The sequence below is a fragment of the Rhipicephalus microplus genome, chromosome 2 (assembly GCF_043290135.1).
Source record: "Rhipicephalus microplus isolate Deutch F79 chromosome 2, USDA_Rmic, whole genome shotgun sequence".
Taxonomy (NCBI): Eukaryota; Metazoa; Arthropoda; class Arachnida; order Ixodida; family Ixodidae; genus Rhipicephalus; species Rhipicephalus microplus.
Genome location: NC_134701.1, coordinates 189,002,933 through 189,024,404, shown reverse-complemented (window position 1 = coordinate 189,024,404; position 21,472 = coordinate 189,002,933). Strand labels below are relative to the sequence as shown.

Sequence of the window (21,472 nt, the reverse complement as noted above, 5' to 3'; positions counted from 1 at the left end):
TGTTCAGCCTGCTGTTTTGTCTACGAAGACCGTGCGAAAGGCTCCGAAAAGGCTAGTATAAAGTTTTGCGGCGTTGTTACCTTTTCTAGCACTCACTTGTTACCTCACAATGCCGCAAAGATACACCGATGATTATTTTCATTGACGCTGTAATGAACAGATTACCGCCGAATTCCACCGGTTACGTGTTCTTTTTACACAAAAGTTAGTCCTTCACTGTAAAAAGAAAAAAAGAACACTAAACACCAAGGTTGCACTCACACGCAAGAGCTGCGGCACCGACAGCGTTTCTCAAGCTGCATGTTCGTCTCGTTCGTGGACACCTCAGCCGCGCACTCGAGCTCTGAAACACAAGAGACGTGCCGTTTGCTTCCTCGTATTTAAACTTTCCGTATGACGTTGCACTAATTCTGTATGTTTCCCTAGGGAATCCACACCTATTCTATACATTTATCATATACTTCCATGAGAATCTTAGGGAAGCATGTGGAATTATCGGAATGAGACGCGGAATGGCGTAAGCATGGGCAAAATATCCGCGCTAGAACTTCTCGTTCTTCTTGTAGTTTTGTTCCAAGGAGCAGTTTCTGGTTCACACATAGGGCTTCCCATATTAGATAACCACGATAAGAAACTCGCAGGCATGAACATATGCGAGTGTGTATGACATTGCAAGAAGTATGCTGACCCGCAGGTCGCGGGTTCGAATCCCGGCTGCGGTGGCTGCATTTTCGATGGAGGCGGAAATGCTGTAGGCCCATGTACTCAGATTTGGGTGCACGTTAAAGAACCCCAGGTGCTCAAAATTTCCGGAGCCCTCCACTACGGCGTCTCTCATAATCATATGGTGGTTTTGGGACGTTGAACCCCACAAATCCGACATTGCAAGATGTAATATTGTTTGATCAATATCGATGATACCACGTGTTACAGTAATTCTCTTTTGCGAAAAGGAGAGAGAGATAAAGAGAGTGCGAGAAAGAATGGATTTTTTTAGAATCAGCAGTAACTCAGCATTGCTGCAGGTCTCAGAAAACATGTCAAAGTCTATTAGACAAGTTTGCCTAATAGACAGTCATACATTCAATTTACATGTATGAATGTGACACATTGTATACCGTTGGCACAACAGAACAAAAGTTTGTGTTTTGTGAAAAGCTAACTCTTCGTTGTCTGGTTGTCAATCAATCAATCAATCAATCAATCAATCAATATCACAATTAAATATACATATATAAAGTGACAGATTAAACTCTCTACTGTTGCCACAAACAAATAAAAGTATTCTCTGTAGTTACCACAAGAAGCAAATACCAATTAATTAACTTACTAATTCAGATAGCAGGGTAGTCAAATGAAGGATCCGGTATGCTTTATTTGGCCTCAATTACCACAGTAAGCTATTTCCCAGTAAGCTATGAAACCTTTAATAAACACATGTCCATCACCCGTAGTCTCACAGACTTCAACGTTTATTTTAAAAACTCTTAGACATAGGGCTGAGACCGCTAGGGGGCCGTCTAGAGCAGACACGTCTCGCATGGGCTCCTGCTTTCCGTGCTTTTTAACCCGAAACAATGCCAGTGACGAACCCAAGAGTTTCACAGCCTCAGCCACCAAGACATGAGGAATCGGGGGACACCTGCTTCTTTTGGGTGAGTGCATTCTGTCTCAAGATATAAGACTTAATTCCCGACAAGCGCGCGTCCAGTTTATTAGGCCTAACGCCAAGTTCGTTCCTGGGCAAAGCCGCGCGGCGCGTGCACAACGCGCTCATGCGTTCCTGACGGCACGGCACGAGCGCTCGCGCTCACCGTGGCGAAAAGCTTAGAATGAGCAGAGACGCAGCCGCAGCAAGCGAAATGCAAAGAAACCAGCAAGACGAAGAAAATGCAATGCAAACTGACCAAGTGGACGCAAACAAAACAACAGAAAATTTGTGGACCTATGACGCTGGCAGTGGCAGAACAATTGCAACGGAAAGCGCTTGGATCACGAGAAATAAGAAAGACAAGAAGGCTGTCGCCAATCCAAGGTCACCGGCCAACCAACCCACAGAGCAGCCACCTATCAATGAGCAGACGCTAAAGTCATCACCAACGCAGCAACAACGCAGGCCCAAGATGCGACCTCTGCCGCTCGATGACTTCAAGATCGTCTACCACCCGCAAGCAGGTCTTGACCTCGCCAAATGGAACACCGTCGCTGTCACGCATGCCATCGGCAGAGTGAGTGGACTATCATAGCAAGACTCTAACGACAAGGTACGCGTACAAGTCCAGAGAATGGAAAACCTAATCATCGCAAGCACCGCCGCCAAAGAAGACGCGAAGAAGCTGGTAAGCATCCAGAAAATACAGCTTGGAGGAAATTTTTACACGGTGAACGGCAACATCAGAACACCGGACGATGTCTCCAGAAGCGTCATCAGCGGCTTGATACCCGGTACGAGCACCGCAGAACTCATGGCTGGAATTCGCGCACCAGCAAGATACACAGTTCTTCATGCCCGAATGCTAGGTCAATCGAGCGCGGCAGTCGTCTTCTTTGAAGGACCGCACGTTCCCTACTACATAATTTTCCAGAGCGTAGACTTCCGCTGCAGACCATATCGTAAGTCAGTGCAGTATTGCCGAGCTTGTGGCAATACGGGTCACCGCCAGGACGTCTGTCCGAAACCTATCCCGGAGTTTTGCTATAAATGTGGCAAGGCCGGACAAACGCAGGGACATGAATGCGCACCCATCTGCAAGATCTGCGGGGAAGGACACGAAACAGCAAGTAAAGAATGCAAAAAGAGACTAAAGCCAAGTCCACAACCCTTCAACGTAAGACAACAGCGCCTCAACAGGCTTCAAGAAATAGACAACAACTGGAATGCCAGCGGAGAAGAGTTCCCTGAGGTTAGCATATCGGCCGCTACCTCTAACAGTAACAATGAGGGCCGCGTCTCCACGCGCAGCAGTTCCAAGTCAAAATTTCGTTCGAGTTCGCGCTCCCTCTCTCACAAGCGTTCCGTCTCTGCGCGCAGTAGATCCAAATCAATACTGCGTTCCAGTTCGCCCTCCCGCTCTCACACGCGCTCGCGTTCCGTTAAACGTGCGAGCTACGCTGCCATGGCAAGTGGATATAATGACCGCAGCAGCTTAACCTCCTCGAAGTCGGACACCACATCCATACAGGGTCTCGAAGATAGACTGAAAAACCAGCAAGAAAAGCTCCAGAATCAGCACAGCCAACTGCAAAGCCAACAAAGTCTCATAAATAAACTGCTTCAGAGTCAAAAACGACAACAAGAGCTCATTGACAAACTACTTGAAACGTGCACGCATCAGCAAGGACATTCGGACAATGCAGAACAACAATATCAAGAACAAGCAAACTCAAGCACAGAGCCGGCAACGACGCTGACCAAGGTAGGAGTCCAAGCCCTAGTGAACGCAAGGTGCACGATATTCGAAGAATCTTTCATGAATAACATGCACGCCACGATGGAAAAGATTGTCCAGTCTGCAATAGAAAAAACAGCCTCAATGTTTGAACACAAGATCACTACGCTTAATGCCAAAATTGATGGGATTGCTGCGCAAGTCAACAATTTCATCGCACACGTGAAGAAAACTTACGTAACCATGGCACAGTTCGACAGCTTGAACAACCCACGCCAAATGACTCGGAAGAAGGCACGAGCGAACATCACAATGCCTCTCGCTCAGTCTCGCCGAGTCGCGATGGCAGGCGTGACATCGAATCGATTGAAGATGGCAGTCCCTAACCATAAGTATATAAACCAGCATTCAACTTTACGCATATGGCAATGAACTGTCGGTCATACCGCCCTCGACACGCAAGCCTACAAGAATTCATCAAGCTTAACCAACCGGACATCATTGCACTTCAGGAAACCAACACGCAGAACGTACGACTGCAAGGCTACACGACCTGCGCACAAACCCATCGAACTGCCATACTTGTCAAGAAAGCACTTTCAACGCAAAAACACGAAATCGAGGACACTCAAATAGAGCATACCCTAATAGAGATTCTGCCGGAACGAAAGACGCAGCAAAGTCTTTTCATAACCAATATATACAGCCCACCACGAGACCAACTACCAGACTTCGATCACTTTATACGAGAAATCAGGAAGCGCACAAATGGCCACCAGATCGTAATAATGGGAGACTTTAACGCCTCTCACACGGCATGGGGCTATCATATCACCACGAGGAAGGGTTCTAGAGTGCACGATACTGCTCAACATCACAGACTAACCTTGTGGAACGACCCTCTTCAGAAGACTAGAATCGGGAACAGCGTCTCCAGGGATACAAATCCAGATCTTACATTTACGGCGAACGTCACTAGGGCAGAGTGGAGTGTGCTACCGGAAACTTTAGGTAGTGATCATCACATCATCCAACTCTCCATAGCGCACACTCGTAAACAGACCAAGACTGGAATAGCGCGGTTAACGGAATGGCAATCCTTTAGGAATGACCCCGACGTTGAAACCACCATAATCGACAATGAAGACTGGTTTAAGAATGTGCTCAAAATAGCCGAACGCTACACTAAGGACATACAGCTTGACGTCGATACACCCGCTGTCGACGCGCATCTCCTCCACCTTTGGGAGGCTAGAAGAGGACTTCTAAAATGGTGGAAGCGGCAAAAACTAAACAGAAAGTTATGGAAACGCATTTCTCTCCTCACCGAGCAAGCTCAAGATTATGCGAACCGATTGGCCAGGCAGAACTGGCATGCTTTCTGTGACAAGCTGCAGGGGACTCTGAGCACCAAGAAAACCTGGCATCTGCTACGCACACTTCTAGCCACGCAACCCTCCAAAGCAGCACAGAAGCAGCACCTTCAGAGGCTTATTCGAAACTATGCCGGTACAGAAGAACACCTCCTAGAAGAATTACAAAAGAAGCTCTGTGGCGATGCACCCACTAGGGCTTCAATTCACACCAAAGAATACGCTGGCGCACCAAACACTGAACTCGACCGGCCCTTCAGCCTGGCTGAGCTGCACACAGCCTTAACGAAGTTGACAAGAAATACCAGCCCCGGAATAGACAGGATTGTCAACAAGCACTTACGCAACCTACCGCACCAGGCCACCACGGCTCTTCTCCGTTATTACAACGACTGCTGGGATAAAGGAGAGCTACCTGCGGTATGGAAGCACTCGGAAATCACCATGATCCCTAAGCCTAACAAACCACTCGGCATCGAGAACCTACGCCCGATTTCGCTCACCTCGTGCGTGGTAAAGCTGTTCGAACACATGGTGCACGACCGCTTAACCCAGTACCTGGAAGATAGTGGACACCTACCGGACACCATTTTTGGCTTCAGGCAGCATCTTTCGACGCACGACGTGCTCTTACTACTCAAAGAAGACCTCCTTGATCACCTCGCCCATCGAAGTATGTACTCCATACTCGGAGTTGACGTCAAGACGGCCTTCGATAACGTCAGCCACGACGCGATCCTCAACAACCTCGAAGGCGTTGCCTGTGGCATTAGAACCTACACGTATGTCAGAAACTTCCTGACAGACCGTACAGCAACTGTGGGCATATGCAACATCCACAGCAAAAGCTTCCAACTACCGAAGAAAGGAACGCCGCAGGGTTCGGTCATCTCGCCGTTACTTTTCAATGTGGCTATGATCAATCTGCCAAAAATTCTCGACAAAATACCTGATTTACGGCACGCGATCTATGCTGATGACGTCACGCTCTGGACCAGGGCTTCGAACACTGGGAGACAAGAGACCTGCCTACAAATCGCCGTAGATGCCATCGAACGGTATCTGAGACTGCGGTCTCTACTGTGCCTCCGAGAAATCCGAGCACCTCGTCCTCAAAGCGAGAACAAGAGGCAGACCCCCTCTATACGACGAGCCCGACCCTAGCGTAACGCTGAAAGGGACCTTAATTCCAAAAGTCGAGACCCTGCGAGTGCTTGGAGTTCACATCTACAAGGATAGATCGGGAGCTGCCACCATACCGAGACTCCAACGGACACTATCACAACTCACGCACCTCGTCAAGAGGATCGCGAATCAACGAAACGGACTCAAAGAGCACGACAATCTACGTGTAATGCAAGCTCTGTTCACCAGCCGCATTACGTACGGCACGCCGTACCTAAAGTTGAAAACCGCTGAAATTGAAAAACTTAATATCATGATAAGAAAGGCCACTAAAGTTGCCCTGGGACTTCCGCCAATGGCCTCTACCACACGTCTCCTAAAGATGGGCGTCCACAACACGTGGCAAGAGCTCATTGAAGCGCATAGGAATAGTCAGCTGGAGAGGCTCAAGCTGACGCCCATGGAGAGGTCGGTGCTCCGGTACCTCAACTACAGCGACACGTTCATCGCCGATGGAGACCGGAAAAAGCGCATCCCGCTGTATATTAGAGAGTTGCTGTCCATCGCACCTATTCCACGCAACATGAATTCTACTTTCCACAAAAGTAGACGCAAGGCTAGAGCTAACGCTATTCGACGCAAGTTCAAGCAAGACCCGGACGCCCGCTACACTGATGCAGCCAAGTATCCGCGTAGAAACGCATACGCTGTCAGCGTCGTAGATTCTCAACGCCGAGAATTAGCGTCAGCCACGGTCAACGCACTCAAATCAGACGCCGCTGAAGAATCGGCAATCGCTCTAGCAACCACAACATGTACAGACGCCACGGTGATTTTCACCGACTCACAAGCCGCCTGCAGGAATTTTGCTAAGGGCCGTATCTCAGCCAATGCCATCAATATTTTGAAACGGCGAAGCACTCCCCTTCCCTACACTTGTGTATTATGGGTGCCAGGACACGAGGGTCTGCAGGGAAATGAAGCGGCCCACGCCGTTGCCCGTGAGCACGTCAGCCGGGCTGCCCCCTGCCCACAGGACATTTGATCCGTCGTTGAAGAGTCGGAAGTTGTTCAAAACACCTACTCGTCGTTACTCTAGCATTACAGGCTGGAGCGACGAGTATACCCTCCACCACACCCAAAACTTACAAAAGAGGAAAGCGTAATACTGAGACGCCTGCAAAGCAGCACATACACACATGGAGCCCTAATGCACCGTCTCTACCCAAAGAGATATAGCTCTATGTGTCCGCTTTGCAACGTACCGGACACCCTGGCGCACTTGCTTCTTGCATGCCAGTGCAATACCAGACGTAATCTGCAACATCACACGACTGATAACGAAGCAGGACGGACGAACGAAGACCTAACCGAAACGTGGGAGGCGAAGCTCGCCCTCGAGGACCTGGAAGAGCAACAACAACTCGTCGCCAGGGCCAAGAGGGCAGTAGAAGCCAGAGGGTTCCTGGACTAAGGAGCCCTCCCACCTCAGGGTGACATCGGGCATTGCTCGGAACACTGTTTCAAAATAAACGTTCACTTCTTTCTCTGTTAGACATATTTATTCACGAATATGTAAGTAGGGGACAATGACTTATTTGTAATACATTTCTCGTGTCATTGCATTACTGTATCTTTCGTGTTACGAATTAAGCGCATTAATGTAACTGCATACTATCACTACTCTACACTGGAGTAGTGCGTCGAAGCTTTCGTTTTCATAAATTCTTTGTGAATAGTCTTCCTTTATTTGTACTCATATATTTAAGCCTTTCGATAAAAACTCTTCTGAAGTCACGTGCGTCGCCTCCCGGGAGTAGTTGAACTTCTTGAAACAGCTTTTCGTAAATGATCATCCTGAACATCATCGTCAGCCTATTTTATATGATAAACGTCTCTGCCAATCACATCCAGGTTCGCCCGTCTCGCGCATATTGATTTCGTACCATACCTTAATTTCTTGGTTTAATCACCGCACCTCCGTCTTCCTTGGCTCGTTTCCCATTTTGTGGTAACTTCTCCAACGGTCCCTTCGCCAACGAGCGCTTATCTGTCCATCCCATGACATCAAATGCACAGATACAACTTTAGCCACTCGACGGCTGACCCGCAGGTCACGGGTTCGAATCTCGGCCACGGCGGCCGCATTTTCGATGGAAGCCAGAATGCTTGAGATCAGTGTGCTTAGATTTAGGTGCACGTTAAAAAACCCCAGGTGGTCCAAATTTCCGAAGTTCTCCCCTACGATGTCTCTCGTAATCATATGGTGTTTTAAGGGGTTAAACCCCAACAATTATTAAGGTGATTTCGTTCACATATGTCATGGGCATGTACACATGTAGAATATAGTACTCGCGAACTGATACGCGACACAATTTTCTTTGTACGACGACTATGAGCAATTGCTCGTGATAACCACATCATGACACTGCCGATCTAGTCACTAAAAATAATGTGGGCTCTGAGGTAAGTGTTCGAGCCGAAATCAAGCCGATATGACACGAAATGTAGACGCCGTAAACGAAGGTGCAGGCAGGGCCTAGCCTAAGTTTTTCACTTTTTAATCCGCGAATACTGTGTATGGAATGAATGAAATATAGGCGATTTTAAATTTTGCACTCTTTAATTCATGAATGCCGTATATGTGCGTATGAATCAGGTATATGCGATTTTAAGTTTTTCACTCTTTAATCCATGAATACTGAACATGAGCGTGTTAAACAGGTATAGGCTATGGCGGAGAACGTATTCTACTTCAGACTCTGAGGCAAAATCGAAGGCCTGAAATTTGCGTAGCCAGTATAATATAGCCTACCGTGTCGTCCGCAGGCGCCGTACCTCTTGGCCAACTTTTGCAGTTGCGGCAGCTGCGCGGAGAGGCAGCCGCACTTCTCAACGACGGTGCGCTGCAGGCACAAGTTCAGGCAGTCCTGCACGCAGCCACAACAAGAGAACGTGGGGAGCACGCTGGTCGCACAGTATTCGCTGCAAAGGTAGCAATCAATACAGAACGACAAACGATCTTATGCTGCAGGGCATAAACAGCAGCGCTGCGCAAATACAATCACCATGTGAAAGGGATGGGATTTGAAGAGGCCAGCAATGTTTAGGGGCACTTCTTCATTGTTGCGGTTTTGATAACTGCACTGTAAGTTTATTGCTTGTTCACTGCTTTCTTGTTTCTTGGTTACATCGAGACTACCGGTCACTTAAGCACAGTTATTGTGCTTCAGAAGCATAAGCTCCAACAACCCGCTAAGAAGCACATCGCGCTAATGTTTTCCATGGGTGCGCTTCTAGAGCAAGCCACCGTGTGTTTATAATTCGTCAATGTTTCCCTGTGCTTTGTTACGCCGTATGCTGCTAAAAAGTAGAGCAATATTCAGTTTAATTTTTTACGCTTTGTGAACTTTTACCGGACTGTCTTCTGCGCCTCCTTTACACCACAGTCAAGGAGCAAGAAAGTGTTGCAGTCAAAAATGCCGCCCCTCTCCCTTCCCGTTTGCTCTTTCGATGAAGCACTTTGCGCACCATTACAGCTGCACGAAATGCATAACACTGTATCATCCGTTTTTTATCCGTATTCCATTATATTGTTACGTGATTTCGACTGAATGTAACAGGGCATAGGGGGACATACCCAAAAAGGATGCTTCAGACTGAGAGTGAAGAAGGAGACGTTGTCGGTGAGCTGTGTTGTGGCTGAGGACTGACTACTGTTATTTTCCGCGTAACATTTTGCGGGAGGTGCTGGGTACTCGTTAGACAATGGAGCTACGCAGTGAACGCCTCCTTAAGTCTGATACCATGACTCCGGGTGAGGATACACCCCCCCCCCCCCCCCCTGTGTGTACTGTGAATTGTAAGTGTACTGAAAGTGAGGGAAGAGACGAATACGCTTCCCATTGCAAAAATTACTTTAATCATAACTCACGTGCTCTAACTAGAATTTTTATTAGACGACCACGTTTACCATAGTGTACAATACTCAGTACTCTAACTCGTCTCTAGTTTAAAACACCGGAATAGCACCGTTGTCGTAGGAGCGAAACAGGGTGCTAAGCGCCAGAGAAAGCGGGTATGTACCAAACACCTTCTAGCACAGCATGGCCATGTTATGCCATCATAGCACAGCATGTACTATGATAGAGCAATGAGGAAGAGGAGATTATGGGGAGGGAAGTAAGGAGCGATGGGAATGAACACGTACGTACGAATAACTGTATTGAAATGTCCTGCAGTTAGAGGGACGGGCAAAGGGCTACGCCTAGGTGATGGCCCGTTGGACAGCCCAGAGTTGGTCGTCAAAGGCAAAGCAGGGCAAAACGGTGTCCCAGTGCGTGCGAAGGCGATCACTAGAGGCTGCGTCCCCAGTATTGATCATTGTCCCTCGACGTTCCCGTAGTATGTGCTCCAGAGTTGCTCTAGAATTGCGGTTCTTGCACTTATCTGTCTTGCATATTGTACAATATATCTGGGTAGATGAGGTGGGAGATCACCGAGATAAAGAAAGAGAGAGAGAAAGAAGGCGGAGATGTAGAAAGAAATAAAGAAAGAAATAAAAAATTATGAATCTACTTCCGAAGGGAACCATGATAGAATGCGAAGCAGCAGCGGCGTGCACACCGTTGACCTGGCTGAAACAGGCGTCAACGTGGGTGCTGGAAGAATGGTTTGCAGTGAAACTCGGTGTAGCCTTTACACGAGTAAACGTTTCTGGGAAACGCAGACACGGGTGGCGGGGTGGGTTTCATGTAAGTTTTATCACAGATAAACAGGCCGAAAGAGTGTTGCCACTCGACGTATGGTCGAGTGTTGCAGGTGGTGGAGAGGGTGAAGCGAGTTACGAGCGGGCGGAGGAGCAACGCCGCCTAGGTTTGCTGGGAGGAGCCGGCAACTGCTGCGAGTGAGGGAGAGTGACGTCAACGCGCAGGAGCGACTGACCTACTTGGCATAGTTCAACGACTGTGGTGGAGGGAACGTGGCTTAGAGCTGCTTCGTATCTAAAAAGAAAGAAGAAGATGAAAAAAGAAGCTAATCAGCGTTTGAGGTGTTGGAGCTTTAGCTCCACTGTTTACTCAGATTGCACAGGCATGTAACTGGTTTTACTATTTCTTCCTGTTTATTTCGAAGACTAAGGTGTTGATAAGGAAGTAGCGATATAATCTTCACCTCTCTCGTGTACGCTCCGTAGGGTTCCTCCAGCTGCTCGAGCAAGCACTTGGGCCACGTACGACGGCAGGGATTGGCGTAGGGAGCCGGCAGGCCAGTCTGCGCAAGCTGCGTCATTGTGAGAAGCACCATCGTATGAAAGGGAAACTGAAGTACGACCACTTAGCCGGCTTAAGCTCTAAAAGATATCGTTTAAAATATTTTCCATCATTTTGGGGCTATGAGCTTGTTATTTCAAGTGAACATGAGGTTCAAAGCTTTATTTCTTGAATTTAGTGTATACTGTAGTCACGAAATTGCCATATGGTGTCGCATATTTGCAACTAAATCTTCAGCACTTAGTCGTCTGTGAATGAGTGATTCTTTTCTGAACATGCAAAGTGCAGCCGAACTTCCGTACGACAAAGTAGCAGCGGGATCATTAGTTTGTTATATTCAATATTTGCCGCAAGAGTATAGATAAAAAACGAATTCATTCAAACCAGAAATCTAAATACAAAAACGCAGCTGCTCATGTTCGCAGAAGTTCTCTGCTTTTGATGTACGAGATGTAACGTCTGTCCCATAGATGTACCAGGGTTATCCGTTTAACTAACTATAGTTTCGAGCATTCAAAAATATATTCTTAAAAACATTGAAAAAGCTTTAACCTCTCATAAAATACTTCAACCTATGTCGATTTTCATTGTTTTTAAATGAAATAAATTAAATGCGAACTCAATAAAGTTTCCGCAGCCACCAGTACCAGAATACTGATTTACAGTAAAAAAAATATTATTAAGGACCAGATGCAGCAATTTCCTAAGGAAGTAACTTTCCCGTCATGCATTTATTATTTACGAAAGTCTGAGCTGTGTTCCATAAGAGAGAGAGAAACGAGAAAAAAGGCAGACAGGGAAGTTAAGCAGATGCTAGTATCAGGTATGCTACCCTACACTGGGCTTGGGGAATAGGGGGTTGAAAGAGAGAGAAAAAAAGAGACAGAGAGAGGTAAAAGATAAATAACAGCAAAACACACACACACACACAACACACACACAACACACACACACACACACACACACACACACACACATCAATCCACTCAGAAAAATTTCGCCAGGCCAGTAGTTCGCGAGGAGCCCAGTAGCGCTTGCACGGCCTTCTGTGATGATGAGTCGTGACGATGGTGCAGTGTACTTTCTTCTGGGTGGGAAGTGATTTTAATTGAAAAGAAGAGAAAAGTGAGCCCCGTAACTGTCTATCAAGAGGAGGACAACTCAACAGTAGCTCACGAGGGATGAGGGTAGAGAAGGGATTAAAAGGATATGATTAAAACATAAAGAGATATTCTTATTATTTTTTATTTGTTGAATCATGCAATACAAAAGATCATCAGACTGCTTGGACCATTAGCCAATAGCTAGTCCTGGGTCCAAAAAGAAAATGTATACAGTGATGCAGGCTTACTGTTACATAAAAAAGAAACTAACACTCAGAAACACAGGGTGTTCTACAGTACAACTACAAGCATTTTTAGCATGCGATCCGCGAGCCAAACGCAATAAAATCTATAATCGCAATAGTGTCCAAAGGTGCACCAACGCAAGCAAATCACTAAAGTGTACATAATAACATAAACAAGACAACTCAGAGACATATTAAGTAGTCAACAATACCAGTATACGTATTCCCAAATGCAATGCAAATACAACATTCATTGCTAGGCCACAACAAGATTCACAATCCAGAATAGCGGCACGCATTTTGAAAATTGCACACACCAAATAAGCATCCAGCTCGTATGATGTTTCTGTCACTGCAACGCGACATTCCTGGAACCAAGAAATCGCAGTTAGCTCGCATCATTCAGGCTTAGATAATTTTTTTTATAACAGTGTTGAAATTTTGGGCTTTTTTTCTTTCAGGCGGCAAGCTGTTCCATATTTTTGCCCCTATAAACGGCAACTGACGCTCTCCATACGCGTTGTTTGTGGAGGGCAGATTGAAGTTTCCCGACGCAGCATTTCTAGTGGGCCGAGAAGTAGTGTAGAACAAGGATGCATCGAAAGGGTTGTTGTGCCGTATGATGTTATTTACGCAGCCGGCTGTTTTTGCTTTACGCAATGCATCAAAAGGTAAAATTTGCATGTCGTTAAACAGTGGTTTACTCGGGTGATCATGCTTAGAGTATGTTATTGATTTTAGAGATCGTTTCTGTAATATTCGAATAGGTTCTAGGTAAGTCTCATAAGTCCATCCCCAAGATTCAATGCAGTATGTAATGTGAGAGTGTATGAATACGAAGTTTAATGTTCGTAAAATGTCTCTATCGAAGTAGTTACGGGCCTGCAGTAGAGCATAACATCCGGAAGCCAACCTAGTGCAAACTTCCGTTATGTGGTTTTGCCAGTTTAAGTGGTTATAGAAGTAAACGCCAAGGTGCTTGTAAGAGGATGCATGGAGCAGAGAATGGTTGTCGATAGCTATATTGATGGAGTTGACATTTACGGTCTTGTTACGAGATTGAAAAATTTTATATTTAGTTTTCTTAATATTAATTGTTAATTTGTTGGCACAAAACCATTTGGAAATTCTTGATAACTCCATGTTTGTTTTAGATTACACTTCCTCGATATCGTTACCAGTAATAACTATAGCTGTGTCATCAGCGTACATCAGAACGTCGGAGCAATGTAAGGATAGAAAGAGAGGAGGGAGAGTGAGGCGCAGGGAGAGCGAACGACGTATGTAAGGAAAAGACAGGAAAGGTGGACACGGTTGCAGGAGTCCGAGGACGGGGCAGGGGCTGGTCATCATCTAACTTGTTTAGTGTATTAGAAAGATATTGTCTTTTTAGGTTGTATTGTCTTTCTAGGCCACCTGTACACACCGCCCCTTATGTGGGAAAACTGGTCATCTAGTACCGCGGATAAAACCTGGCAAGCCACCATTGCAACACTCCTCCTATCGTCCGATGGCATTGGCTAGTTGCTTGGGTAAAGTGATGGAGAGAATGATCTGGGGCCGCCTGGAGTGGTACTTGGTATATAATGAGATCTACCCAAATGCCATGCCTGGCTTTCAACGTGGTCGTTCATCAATTGATAGCGTCGTCGACTTGATCACATGCGTTGAACGTGAGAAGAGCCATACGCTTAGGTACGTTTGCATGAAGCGAGTGCTGCTTTAAGATCTTGAACGGTGAGCGGGAGGTTCATACGGGAATGCCGTGGTGGTGGACAACTTCGGCGCAGAACGCTTCAGCAGCGTCAACATCTGGTTGATTTTGGTAAATGTCCAAGGCATTGAATGGTGACCTCTGAGAAGGATGACCGAAAACCTCGTAACATCCTCCATAACTGCAATAAAGGCTCAAGAGGGTCGAGTGACTCACAGATATTAATCCAGCGTTGGGACTCTAGGTTGTCCAACCGACGTTGGTTCTTCTGCATATGTCTAGCACTGCGTAAATCTTTTCTATGTCCTTAGTGCGCCAATACCGTCTTTCAGCACGTCATCGTAAGGCTCGAAGCCGCTCCAGCTCTATGTCGATGTCTGTCACTTTTACAGAGCATGGCATCGTACACACAGTCTCTTGCACAGTTCTCTTGATGACCTCTTGTAAGTCTGGTATGTGTTCTTGGCATTGGTCTTTCATACGAAACTGAAATTTTTTTCTAGTCCACTCTTTTAACCGTGTCGTGAACTTTAGGAGGCGACAATCCTCTGATCTTGACGTATGTCGGAATATGATCACTTCCATGCGTTTATTACATCCGTAAAGCATTCTGTATGCTTCACTAGGCTTCGCGAAACAAAAGACAGGTCGAGACGGCTGCTGTATGTGGAGCCACGCAAAAATGCAGGACTGCCATTGTTCAGTAACCAAAGTTCGTTGTCGGAGGCAAAATACACCAAATTTCTGCCCTTCATGTTGGTCTTCTGACTTCCCCATAACGTATGATGAGCGTTAGAATTTGCGATGATAACACACGAGTCAGGCCTTGACGCTATGATGTCTCGTAGTATTTTTTGATCAAACCGGCTTGATGGTGATAGGTATGCGCCAACGACGGGGATGTTGAGCCTGCTCTTTTTCACTCTTAAGCATACGTATTGATTTTCGTCACGAGGTGGTACTATTTGAAACATGTAAGTGAGGTCTTGGCGATTGAACACCAGAACCTTGCTGATTTCAGTAACAGTAGACGACATGAAAGGTTCGTATCCGGAGAGACTTATTGCACTCGATAAGTTCTGCTCACAGATGGCGATTACGGGAAACGTAATGACGTACACAAATCGACGAAAATCAGCAATGCGCTATCCCTGTCCACTGGCATTTCACTGCAGTATTGCTGCTTTACAAACCTCATTTCTGAAAGACAGTGGTGGGTTAGCCATGGTCTACTCTAGGGCTGCTTGCACTGGACTTAGCACGTCCAGTACTTGAAGGGCATTTTTGGCTCAGGCGCAGTTCTCACAGTGGCTGTACTTGATGCCGACGATGCGTTCATGATTCTTCGTTTGGCCTTGCGGGAGAGCACAGGTTCAAAGCCGTCTTCCGAGGACTCATCGTCTGGTGCGGAGTACAGCTCGGTGTCCTCACTATCACTAGATGCGTTACCTCGTTTTCTTGAAGCAATTCCCATGGATGAACCGGTACCGGGCGGGATCTCAGGGGATTGTACTAACATCACTGCGGTGTAGAGGGCGAGAGACCCCGCTGTGGCACTGTGGAGCACAGAAAATACAGCACAGATCGCAAGACGCGTTCCACAAGTAAAGCACAAGAGAAGTTTTTTTACCATGGTCGCCCTAGCTTATCCTGTTTCAGTTTGGCTTATTTAGTCAATAAAAATTCATTTTTACGTTTTAGGCTGTTAGTGCCAAGAAAACCACAAAAAAGAGTATTATATAACGAATATCACTGATACTACTCTCAAAGGCGATAAGAATAAAAACGTATTATATTAAAACTACACTATCTGAAATAGGAACCGAAAGACCACAAAGAGTACGAACTTGACACAGAACTTGTTGTTATTAAAAAACCCTAACAGAGACCGTCTCTTTGCATTGAAGATATTATTTTCCCATGTCCCGCGGGAGTATATTTTTTTGAAATTCGCAGAAACGAGTAGCTGTTTGATCACTGAACTCGACAAGCCTCCTGCGACGAGGCTGCGAAACCCATGTAAAGCTTGGTGTGCAGTTACTAGCAGATGATCGCGCCGGTGCAACGTCCTGCTGTTTATTTCTCGTCATCACATTACCGGCAGCGCTCGAGGGCCTCTATGGACTAGCGCCGCGCGGGCGTAGGGCCCCTTGGTGTGGTAATTGAAACCACACGACGTTTTCAGAGGCATTCGCGAATGAATTATCCACGCCCACGCGTAAATAAGATCGTATTAGGCGTACGAAAAATGCTTTGCCTGTAGAGGCGTCGACCGTAAAAAAAAGAAAGTGCAATATATACAAAAAAACGTATTAAGCGGAATCGTGTGAACGAGATTTCACTGTATATTATGATAGTGGCCAACGCTGACGCGCAAAATCTGGCTTACCACGTTAAGTCCAACGTACGTAGTGTAACCTGGCGCAAGGTACACGCCGTCGCTGCAGACCGAATGCCTGCGCGAATAGAATCAATCAATCAATCAATCAATCAATCAATCAATCAATCAATCAATCAATCAATCAATCAATCAATCAATAGATCAAGTTAACTGGTGTTAATTTTTACTATTTTCTTTGCGTAGCTACTAAAGGTCTACGCATCCATTTTTGCATATATGTATATGTTTTGTCGAAGGCCGCAGTGGCTGCGTAACGTACCTGGTGCCGTGAGCGTGTACCATGACAAGGAATCCCGCCTGGTATGACGTGGGCAGGTACTCATGCAATTCAGGATTCAGCGTCATCACTAGACCTGGAACACCAAGACGATCCCCTCACAACTAATTAGGTACTGTTACAATGGAACTGAGACACATCACGCAGATGCAGTATACCTCAGGAGGCTGGGTCATTTATCGACCTATAAATTTACTACACTATGAGGAAGCGCTAAAAAAATACGCGCTACAATAGGCAATAACTCGAATACAACAAAGCTCTCATGCGGTATCACACATCATCCTGAGGTCACCTTGTCTCCTGCCCTTCGTTTTTTTTAAAGCCCAGAGCACTTTAGGGGCCTGGGCTGTCGTACGATGTCGTCACCTGGCGTAACACAGCCAGAACCATGTATGAAACACTGAATGAAAACAAGAGGAAGAAAGCGAGATATAAAAAGTGAGTAAAAGAAAGAGAAGAACTAAAAAGAAAAATAGAGAAATAAAAACAGAGAAAAAACAGGAAAAAAAGGAGAAAAGGAAAAGAAACCGAGGAGAAAATAAAGGAAAAATTTGAAGAGAATCAAATGAGGCTGCTCACTCCCGCACTGCCTTCAAGCCTGGCACCCCTAGCGTGAAGATGCCCTGATAATTTGTTTCGGAGCTTCATTATTTTGTAGCGACAGAATACGGATTGGCAAAAAAGTGTGCTTCAGAGAGCAGAATGTATTTGGTATTTGTGACCCGCTTAACTTGTGCTCGCAAGCAACCTGAGATCTAACGCGAACGAGAAATGCAAATGGTCAGTAAGAAAGTTTGAAAGCTATTTTCGACTACTACAAGTGAAAGAAGTTACGTTATGATGGTAGGGTTAGCGGGCAAGTTAGCTTGTAAACAGGGACCTTCATTTTTTTTAAATACAGCGATTTCTCAGAAAATTAAGCTTCTCACTCTGAAATTTTCTTTCCTCAAGCAATCCTTACATTGTAAAGAAATAAAAACACGTGATTGGATGTAGTCACTATTGGATCAACACAATGACGAATTCAACCTCAACTTCATTTGATTGAATTCGATAACATGTATTTATATTTACGAGGATAGGGTTTAGAAAGAAACGGGTGGAAGGAAAAAAAGGAATACATCAATTCATTTTTTTTTACGTTTCGTTCAGAAAACAGTGAGCACAGAAAACGCTCCACGGTTGATGCGCGAACTAAAATGATTTATGCGTCATGCGACGCCAATGTCGCTTACCATGGCGAGGCGATGCCAGGGCGTTGTACTCGAAGATGTCATCCGTTTTTTCACAGTGGACACAGAAGCAGTTGCCGAACCAGATGTTAGTGTTGTTAGTGAAGTACCTGGAAGAGGAGTAAATCCAAAACGCATTTAACGCTTTATGACGCGACGAACGAAGGTAAACAGTACGGTACATTTTCACCCATCTGGTATCAGTGCAGCCTGAAAATTATTGCGACAACAACGCCTTGTTGCAGTTTTATGCGTAAAGCAAAGAGGCCACCAATAAAAACTTGGCGAAAGTCGTTCACTGCCTGAGCTACTTTTTCACCGCACAGATGCCCCGTTAATATAATCAGCGTTTAATATAATTAGCTTCTCTAACAGCTGACGTAAGCTAGATAAGATGAGATTAACAGATAATGCATTTCGCGGTAAAGCTCGAGGACATAAGTTCGATTCCCATGGTCACCACGTTTAGGTGGAAACAGTGCGAAGACATGCCTATAGGGGCCTGAAAGGTACTTTTAGATAAAAATAATATAAACGCTTGTTCACTCGATTATATATGCACGTTAAAAAAGAAAAGAGCTCCAAAAGTTATCCGGGATCCTCCACTGTAGTGTGCCCTATAATCATAACGTAGTTTCGGCACGTGGAATTGCAGATTTTTTAAAATTTAAAGTTGTCACGACCTTTTCTTCCGGTAAATGTCACAGCTATTCATATTTTAGAAAGACCGGCGCAGCGTCAAAGCTGTGCAGGACATTGGTGCGAAGCCCTCGCTACATAATTAAATCGGTAGTTAGCGGCGGGTGGTGCGCAAGAATGACATAAAGGCGTAGTGAGTTGCTCTGGTCCCCACAGAGCAGCCGTGGCGTATTGCCACAAAATTAGACGAATGGCAGAAAATGTAAGGTGTAAAATTTCCGCACCGTGCTACATACACCATTACAGTCTACGGCCACTTACATGGCGGTAAAACTGAGAAAAGCCTCGGCTTCGGAAACACTGTCAGACTCGCCTGGAGTTCTTGCAGTCCTTTTCGTGGTAACTGCAGTCGACGACAGTGTCGGTGAACTGGTGGCCGAGAACGCTGACCTGCTTCGCGTCTCTCACCACCATCTCGGCGAGCCAATCCGATATTCGCTGCTGTAGCTTCAGATCATGCGTGTTTGCCTGCGTTGAGGAAAGACTTCATGTGAGCAAGTACACTCCCATGTTAATTCTGATTAATGCAATATTTTTCTCGAAAAGCAGGTTGTTATGCTGTTATCCAGCGTGCTCAACCGCGCGGGGATGTTTCTTTGGTCTGTATCAAGAACTTGCCGACTGTGGTAGGCGTTTTTGTTTGCCCTAGATACAGTTTTTATCGTAACGGGGCTCATCTGGGTGTTTCAGCTGCATTCTTAGAGCAAAAAAAGAAGAAGAAGAAATAAGAACTTGAATGACGCTTAAGTCTTTCCCTTATAAGGGCAACGCGGTAGCGTTATCAGGCCCCTTTCGCATCGTGTTCTGATTGGCTGGCCTTGCTTCTCGGTGAACAGACACCTCTACGGTGCCCGTCAGAGAAGGAACATACGGGTCCCTGACATTGGCTCGATATTTTCTTGGTAAAATCCTTAGATGCCACATCGAATGCAAAAAGTGATTTTCAGTGGCGTTGGCATACCACGCTGTTAGCTTCGGCACGAGTGATGCAAGAAATAATCATCAGTTCACGCCGTCACCATCTTACATCACCGTGGCGCCGAAGATTGCCAGAATTTTTGACGTCATGGGGTCACTATGATTTCACATGACGTCGTCGCTTGGTGAAAGGTAGGCCGATCACGGAGGCCATGCAAAGGCAGGTTAGCTTCAAAAACCTCTCAACGCCGCAAGTCCCGTAGGCATTGCGAAACTACATTATATGCAGAAAGGTTTCGGAAGGTTGCGGGAGAAGAGTAAATAAATTGACTAATCAGAAGAAAAAGAACAAGATGATTTTCGCCTTTCTGTGGCCTTAGGCGAATGTATGAGGGGCTCAAAGTTTTTGCTTTCAGGTTCCTTATGCCTCACGAAAGTGCTCGCAATGAACGTTCCTCGAGTGCCTACCTCCCTGAACTTCTGACCCTTGCCACAGATGCGCCGTTCCAGCTCGGAATCCATGGCTCGCTCCGATGCCTCCAGGGCGCACAGCTTCGAGCGGCGAAGCGGGTTGACGTTGCACACGGTGACGTCAGGCAGCTCGAACGTTTCGTTGGCGCTGTACTCGAAGGCGACGGCCACGCTGTACGTGAAGTACTCCCTCATAATGGCACCCGTCTCGCTGGCGCTGTAGTAGACGAGGGTGAGCAGAGCGGCGAGCCAGAGCAGCCGGCGCGTGCGTCCTCCCTGGACGAGCACGTCGGAGCCGGGGAGACCCGAGTCCCTCACCAGCTGGCCGTAGACCTGACCGCAAGCGCGCCACACGCTCACGCTGGTCGCATCGCTGGGATCGACGCGGTCGGTGCGCCTTCTCTTCATGCTTACCTGCATTGAGACGAACAGACGCTCTGCGGCGCTCGCCAAGGTTCCGCGTACCTAGCTGCAAACGACGGAATAATGGAAAAGCTGCCGTTGTTGATCACTCCTCTCGACATTTAATCTGCAGAGTTATGCAGCGCGCAATTCAACAGTGTTTGCCAAAGAGAATGGCAACTGTTTATGTGGCACAACAGGATCAACAAAGATCATCGCAAAACACTATGTAAAAAAAAAAAGAAATAGCCTTACGTTTCACTTCATGCAGAGAACGCGCGCAACATCTCCTTCGAAAAAAAAAATCCATTGCGATGCTCCTAATGAGAAATCTTGTTAGTTGTGACTAGTCAGTTTGGAGCCAAACTAGTCTTGAATGCGCGTAAAAGTGGCGCACGCGTGCAGTGCTCTTCGTCCCCAACGTGTGCTTGCTTTTTAAATAACAGTCGCCAGTAATAATATGCACTGACAACCAATCATATTCTACGGACCACGTAACCATAATCTTTTTTCGTATGAAAAGTTCTGCACGTCAGAGTATGCGTAAGAAATAATGGTAACATGCTACTAGGCACCAAAATTAACCATCATAATCATAATTTCGGAAGTAGTTAATGCGCACTTCTTGTCACAATTTCCTTTGTATCGCTCACTGCGTTTCCATCGCTCGCTACGCGGCGAGCGGAAAGTAAAATGATCAGTGTAACCTTAAGGAACAGGGAAAAAGCAGAATAGATCAGGGAAAAAGTGGGGTTAAAGATATCATAGTCGAAATCAAAAAAGAAGAAATAGACATGAGCCGTGCACGTAGGGCGTAGGCAGGATCACCGCTGGTCGTCAAGGGTAACTG

General features: G+C 46.2%; 1 protein-coding gene across 1 annotated transcript in view; it reads right to left on the bottom strand.

The window, feature by feature from the left end:
- The window catches only part of LOC142793015 (degenerin-like protein unc-105), a 34,369-nt gene extending 13,741 nt beyond the window's left edge, over window positions 1-20,628 (bottom strand). The window contains exons 1-6 of the mRNA XM_075885725.1: window positions 20,218-20,628; window positions 19,145-19,299; window positions 18,136-18,242; window positions 16,880-16,973; window positions 14,262-14,400; window positions 8,726-8,817 (exon numbers count right to left, since the gene is read on the bottom strand). Of these exons, the coding sequence (XP_075741840.1) occupies window positions 8,726-8,817; window positions 14,262-14,400; window positions 16,880-16,973; window positions 18,136-18,242; window positions 19,145-19,299; window positions 20,218-20,628 (998 nt within the window). The remainder of the gene's footprint in view (window positions 1-8,725; window positions 8,818-14,261; window positions 14,401-16,879; window positions 16,974-18,135; window positions 18,243-19,144; window positions 19,300-20,217) is intronic.
- Between the last annotated feature and the right edge of the window lie 844 nt (window positions 20,629-21,472).